Source organism: Crotalus tigris, unplaced genomic scaffold (genome assembly GCF_016545835.1).
Source record: "Crotalus tigris isolate CLP2741 ecotype Arizona unplaced genomic scaffold, ASM1654583v1 scf7180000020990.9691751010:1144802, whole genome shotgun sequence".
NCBI lineage: Eukaryota > Metazoa > Chordata > Lepidosauria > Squamata > Viperidae > Crotalus > Crotalus tigris.
The window spans coordinates 125,371-132,707 of NW_024098300.1; the positions used below are offsets into that span (position 1 = coordinate 125,371).

Below are 7,337 nucleotides of genomic sequence, written 5' to 3' on the forward strand. Positions count from 1 at the left end.
ATGGGTTTTCATGCCTAAACCAGGACTAGAACTCACCGTCTCCTGGTGATTGGTCCAAAAGTACCCACTGGGTTTTCATGCCTAAATCAGGACTAGAACTCACCACCTCCTGGTGATTGGCCCAAAGGTACCCAATGGGTTTTCATGCCTAAACCAGGACTAGAACTCACCGTCTCCTGGTGATTGGTCCAAAGGTACCCACTGAGTTTTCATGCCTAAACCAGGACTAGAACTCACCGTCTCCTGGTGATTGGCCCAAAGTCACCTAGCTGGCTTTCATGCCTAAAATGGGACTAGAATTCTCAGCATCTGGTAGTGGCCCAGTCATCCAGCCTGCTATTTTGCCTAAAGCAGGACTAGAACTTACAACGTCCAATGTGATTGGCTCAAGATTACCCAACTGGCTTTCATGGCTAAGGTGGGACTAGAATTCACAGTCTCCTGGTTTCTAGCCTAGTGCCTTCACCACTAGGCCCATCTGGTTCGAAACCTTGAAAGTCTGAATGCGTTTCCTCCCTTTATCTCCATGAGAACCAGCCATGGCCTTGTCTGATGCTTCCTCAGATTACGTTTCTGACCTGGGCTCAGATTTCTTTTATCTGAACATTGTCTTGCTTGCAAGGCCATTCCCTCTGCCTGTTAGACTCTCCCCCTGTCTTCACCCTCAAAGCCTTTCCTTTTGCGTTCCCTCCACAGGCTGAACGAAAGCATGACAGCCTGCGTGGCCGATTTTGGCCTCTCTAAGAAGATCTACAACGGGGATTATTACCGCCAAGGTCGTATCTCCAAGATGCCGGTGAAATGGATTGCCATCGAGAGCCTGGCAGACCGCGTTTACACTACCAAGAGCGACGTGGTGAGCCGTCTCTCTTTTCCCCTCCCTAGCCAATAAATCTGGCTGACTTTTAGTTCCCGCTGGAAACAAACCTCCATCTTTTGGGCCTTCTGGGGAAGGTCTGCACTCCACCGGGACTACAGTTTTCTTCTGCCTCCCTCATCTTTTTTCCTCTAACCCAGTGTTTCTCAACCTTGACCATTTTAAGGCATGTGGACTTCAACTCCCAGAATTCCACAGCCAGCATTGCTGGCTGTGGAATTCTGGGAGTTGAAGTCCACATGCCTTAAAATGGTCAAGGTTGAGAAACACCGCGGTCTAACCTCTCCCCTGCAGTGGTCCTTTGGAGTCACCATGTGGGAAATCGCCACACGAGGCCAGACGCCTTATCCGGGGGTGGAGAACAGTGAAATTTACGACTACCTACGTCAAGGCAACCGCCTCAAGCAGCCGATTGACTGCCTGGATAGTCTGTGAGTACTTCCGCCTCCGTTTCCCATTTTGTCAGAAAATATTATAGGCGTTCCCATTTCCTTACCCTGAGTAAGTTTGGCCAACATTGGGGAGTCAAGGGAAAAAAGAACATTTGTGGCACCTTTGGTGGTCTCAGCTATTTTCCTGCACACATTTCATGACCTCATCAGCGAAGGGAGTGGGGTTGGCTCTCTATTTTGAAGTCCACAAATCTTAAAGTTGCCATGTTCGGAGACCCCTGCTGTAGAGTCTCAGAAGGATCTATTCTCTAGAACAGTGGTTCTCAACCTTTTTAATGCCGCAACCCCCAACCGGTTGTAAGTCGAAGACTACTCAACTGGTACAGCACCGTTTGCAGAATGGGACTTTTGGCGGGCTCATCAGGGCAGAGACAGCCTGGACAATTCCTATTGGCTTTTGAAAGCCAATAGAATTAGACTCTATTCAAGAGAGTCTATTCTGTTGGCTTTCAAAAGCCAATAGAATAAAAGGGAGGAGCACAGCTAAGGAAAAGGAGGGAAAAAATGGCGGACTGCGCTGTTTGGCGACCCCCGTGAAATGGTCGTTCGACCCCAAACGGGGTCCCGACCCACAGGTTGAGAACCACTGCTCTAGAAACAACTTCTTCATCATCATCTTTTTATTCCCCCCCCCTACCACCAAGGTATGAGCTGATGATGAGCTGTTGGGCGCTGAACCCCCGCGACCGTCCCACTTTTGAAATCCTCTCTCAGGAGCTGGAGAAGACCCTCAAGTCCCTCCCCCCGCCCAAAGACCCTGAGGAGATCCTATACGTCAACATGGACGACGGGGTGGCTCCCGCCGAGGCGGAGCTGGGGGCCGTCGGAGGCTTGGGCCCCGAGGAAGCCCTGGCCAAAGAGAGCCAGCTGCTGAAGGCCATGGTGACCTCAGCCGAGGTCCATCCCCCGCAGGCGATGGGCCGCTACGTGATGTGTCCCACTCCCCTGGAAAACAGCCGGCTCTTGACCGAGACCCTCAGCTGTGCCGCCACTGAAGAAGGCGCCTAAAAAAGAGAAGATCTGCAAGCCCCCCCCCCCAGCTGAGTGTTTGTGTAGATGTTGCAAGACACCCTACTCGTGACACCAGCCCCCCACCTGTCTGCCTCCAAGAGGGGACTTCCAAAGACAAACTTTTGAGAGACCCACAGCCATCCTTCTTCCCACAAGGAATCGCTCTCCTGATTCTGCTGAGCTTTTCCCCATGCTGAGATAACATGCGGTCCACCTCACCTGCTCATGTCACCCGGACAGAGTCATGTTCAGCTGCCCCCCCCCCCAATCCGTGGTTCTCATTTACGTCCAGCTATTTCACTGCCCCGATTCTCTGCTCATCACCATGGAGTGTATTGTGCCAGCTGGCACCAAAGGACAAATGAAGCAGAGGATCATCGCTCCAGCTCTAAACCTGAGTTTGAATGGAGTAGAGTGATTTGTTTGTTTGTTTGTTTGTTTTTCATCTGATGGACTTTTTATAGCCCAGTTGCTTCTTGAGAAACATTTCTGACACCCGGATCTGGCTCTGGGTGAACTTAATCCCAAGAGAAGCGTTCTGTGTGGGCAGCCACCGTACTTTCGGACCGCTGGTTACAGACCACACCTGGAATGCAGCATTTGGCCCATACGCTAATCTAGTTAGTTGGACTTTTAAGTTTGGCTCCGTTCTGCTCTCAAAGACCACTCCAGGATTTCCTCCACAGCTTACGGGGAGTCTTGAGAAGACCCAAGTCTTGCCAGCATTTTAGTTTAGCCATAAGTCAACCGTGCAGAAAGCGGATCTCTGGAGAGCCCTTTCAGACCGAGGATTCTGCAAAGGCAAAAGGCCTAAGAGAAGCTGGAAGGGACCTCGGAGGTCCTCTAGTCCAACCCCCTGCTCAAGCAGGAAACTCTATACCGTTTCAGACAAATGGTGGTCCAATCTTTTCTTTAAAACCTCCAGGGCCTATCCAGAGGAGGATCTCAGGATGGCTAAAATTGAGTCCCAACCCTCGCCCTTCTCTGCTGAGGGGGGGGGGGGAATGAAGAGGTTTTTTTTCTTCCTTTTTTTGCAAGGCTTTTGCAGAAACGAGAGACGGACCCCTTGCATTGACTAGGTAGGAAGTGACCCTGAGGAAAAACCCCATCTCAGTTTCTTCCTGGGAAAGTCTTTACCTTCAACAGCTGCAGGAAGATGAAAATAACCACTGGTGTGTTTTCTCCTTCACCATTTTGCTGTCTTGGGAAAAACCCAACCTGGACAATCCCGGCCAATGGTGATAATGTGACTTTCCAGCATGAATGTAGCTGATTATGTCATACCAAACCCTATTTCCCAACCGTGGCAACTCGAAGCCCTATGAATGTCAACTCCTAGAATTCCCCAGCCAGCATTGATTGACTGAGGAATTCTGGGAGCAGAAGTCCACACCTCTAAAAGTTCATTAGCATGCTGGCTGAGGAATTCTGGGAGTTGAAGTCCACACATTTTAACGCTCGCTAGCATGCTGGTTGAGGAATTCTGGGAGCTGAAATCCACACATCTTAACGCTCGCTAGCATGCTGGCTGGGGAATTCTGGGAGCTGAAGTCCACACATCTTAACGCTCGCTAGCATGCTGGCTGGGGAATTCTGGGAGCTGAAGTCCACACATCTTAAAGCTAGCTAGCCTGCCAGCTGAGGAATTCTGGGAGCTGAAATCCACATATCTTAACGCTCGCTAGCATGCTGGCTGGGGAATTCTGGGAGCTGAAATCCACACATCTTAAAGCTCGCTAGCATGCTGGCTGGGGAATTCTGGGAGCTGAAGTCCACACATTTCAATGGTGCCAAGGCTGAGAAATCCTGCCCTGCAATGGGGGCTGTTCTTTATCCCTGTTGTGAGGAAACACAACATTTATGAGCAAATGGTGTGGGCAGCCACTGTATTTTCAGACTGCTGGTTCCAGACCAGACCTGGAACGCAGCATTTGGCCCACATGCTAATCTAGTTAGTTTGAACTTTAGTTTGTCTGTTTGAAGTGGGGGTGATCCTTGATTTGCAACTCCCAAGCCCCTTGAAACAGAAACTAACCAAATGTCTTGTGTGAACTTACAAAAAGTGATTAACTTAGTCACCGAGTTAAGGTTGCCGCAAACACAGCTGGGTGCACCCAGTCCTGACTTTAGTTATAGCAACTCCAGTCTCAGAGCCTATCTGGAGAATAATATAAAGGGGTGCAGTCTGGGGGGGGGTTACTAAGAGCAAAAATAGGGGGTTGACATCCCACCCCTCTAATTTTATGTTACTCAGCAGATCCATTTTTCAAGGCGAGACTTGCAGCCATGATTTCCACGTTGAGTTTCAACCTGGGACAAGCAGACAGAATTGTGCAATACCAGTTCCCCATTGAATCATATTTTCAGGGACTTCATTTCAGCTTCAAAATCATATTTTCCATTCTACTTGCCAGTTATGTATTGATGCAAACTCGTCTCCTTTGGGGGAATCTGTAAGGAATGACTAGATTGGAGAAAGGAGATGTTTCTGCCAGTCTAAAGCAGGGCTGTCCAATCATGGCCATTTAAAAATTTGTGGACTTCAACTCCCAGAATTCCCCACCCAGCAAGGCTGGCTGGGGAATTCTGGGAGTTGAAGTCCATAGGTCTTAAAGTGGCCACGGTTGGACATCTCTGGGTCTATAATATGTTCCACTTAGTTTATTTCAGGGACATGCCTGCTGGGTCAAAAAAGTCAAGATGGCTGCTGCAAAAGCCCTGTCTAAGCCCCACCCCTTTTTGATACGCAACTCACCTCTTTACTTTTTGACATTCCTTGCACCTGGTGTGTTATTTGACTTTACCTGCTATTACATTAAGATTACAGTCTATTGAGCTGACGTGCACACAGCCCAGTGAATTATCTTCCTTTAGATTCTTATTAATGATTTATATATATATAAATATATAAATGTATATACTTTTTAAAGAAAAAAATGCTGTATATGAAATGTTTTTTCCACTCATTACTTTTGTAAAAACGCATTTTCCACTCAGGTCTGTTTTTAGAGAATGCTCTGTGGTATATTTTGCTTATAAATAAAAACTTTCTTTTTAAAAAAAACAACAGACAAAAATCTGGTCCTGAAGTTTTAATTTCTCAGAGGAAGTTAGGAAGTTGGGGGGGGGGGAAAGAGGGCTTGAAACATGGAACAGCTAAGTCCTCGACTTATGATTGCAATCAGGCTAGAATAGAGTAGAATAGAATAGAATAGAATAGAATAGAATAGAATAGAATAGAATAGAATAGAATAGAATAGGAAATACAGAATAGAATAGAATAGGAAATACAGAATAGAACAGAATACGTTAAGGGACCTTGGAGGTCCAACCCCTGCTCAGGCAGGAGACCCTATACCATTTCAAACAAATGGTTGTCCAATCTCTTCTTAAAAACCACAGTGATGGAGCCCCCACAACTTCTGGAATCAAATCATTCCACTGGTTGATTGTTCTCACTGCCACGAAATTTCTCCTTAGTTCTAAGTTGCTTCTCTCCTTGATTCTTTTCCATCCTTTGTTTCTTATTTTGCCTTTTGGTGCTTTGGAAAATAGTTTCTCACACACACACACACACACACACACACACACACACACCTTTGTAGAATCCCCTCAAATATTGGAACACTACTATCATGTTGCCCCTAGTCCAGTGGTGGCGAACCTATGGCACGGGTGCCAGAGGCGGCACTCAGAGCCCTCTCTGTGGGCACGCATGCCGTCACCCCAGTCCTAGGCTTTCAGCTGGGTTTTATAAAACGTTTTCACTTTAGGCTTCCACCGCTGTGTACAAAAAAAAAAAAAAAAAAAGGTTCAATCAATCAGTCAATTTCAACTTCTCAAGCGGAAAAAAAAAGATCTTGCAAAGTTGGAATTGATTGATTGAACTTTTTAGTCCCACCCAGTCTGCCGTTACCACTGCAGCCATGCCCACCCAATGTGTCACACCCACCCAATGGGCCACACCCACCCGGCATCCGACGATGCATAATTGGGTTTTGGGTTGCAGTTTGGGCACTCGGTCTCTAAAAGGTTTGCCATCACTGTCCTAGTCCTTCTCTTTGTTAGACTGGACATACCCAGTTCCCTCAACCGTTCATCATACAGTTTAGCCTCCAGACCCCTGATCATCTTCGTTGCTCTTCTCTGCACTCTTTCTAGGATCTCGGCATCTCTGTTGGTAGCTGAGTTAGGGAACTTTGCTTATACTTAAAAATGCAATGAGTATTGGAAGACGGGGGGGGGGGGAATAATCCCTTGTTTTCCCTCTCCAGTTGCCAGGCAAAACCACCATCAATAGGCACATTCAAGACCGCTTCCTAGAACCATTGTTGAATCAAGCCATGCAAGTAACAGAGAAACAAGACAGTCTATTTACCACCGGGAACACTCGTCTCCCCAAACACATTCCTCTTAATCAGGGTTGAACTCTTTTCTGATTAGCCCCAGAGTCCTTAAACGGGGCATTCCACTTTCTCAGACTGTCCATGGAGAAATAAGATGAGTGGAAAACTGACACTAAAATGGGAGAAAGTGAATACATACGGAATAAAGAAATGGGGAAACGGAGTTTATTTGTGTTAGATAAATCTCTGTTTCAGTTGGGGGTGTCTGCAGGCCTGGTCAAAAAAGTCAACATGGTGGCTAAGACACAAATTCCAATCCTTCATTTGAAGGACAAGAAATGGGTCCCAACCCAATTTGGTTGATTGATTGATTAGGTGCCATCAAGTTGGTGTTAACATTTAGTGATCAAATAGATTAGGGGTCTCCAAACTTGGGAACTTTTAAGACTTGTAGACTTCAACTCCCAAAATTGCTCAGCCAGCCATGCTGGCTGAGGAATTCTGGGAGTTGAAGTCCACAAGTCTTAAAGTTGTGAAAGTTGGAGATCCACACACAGAAAGATTTTCTGCAAGAAGATTTGTTCTCAGCCTGGTCTTTTAGGGTGCAAATAAAGTCTATCCATCTTGCAGCTCATGGTTTCTTTCCAATTT

The 7,337-nt window shown here is 47.0% G+C and overlaps 1 protein-coding gene across 5 annotated transcripts in view; it reads left to right on the forward strand.

The window, feature by feature from the left end:
* The window catches only part of AXL (AXL receptor tyrosine kinase), a 52,151-nt gene extending 48,284 nt beyond the window's left edge, over positions 1-3,867 (forward strand). For all 5 annotated transcript variants that reach the window (XM_039369140.1, XM_039369141.1, XM_039369136.1 and 2 more), the window contains 3 exons: positions 697-856; positions 1,172-1,308; positions 1,974-3,867. In XM_039369140.1, coding sequence (XP_039225074.1) covers positions 697-856; positions 1,172-1,308; positions 1,974-2,337 — 661 coding nt within the window. In that variant the 3' untranslated portion in view covers positions 2,338-3,867. The remainder of the gene's footprint in view (positions 1-696; positions 857-1,171; positions 1,309-1,973) is intronic.
* The last annotated feature ends 3,470 nt before the right edge of the window (positions 3,868-7,337 follow it).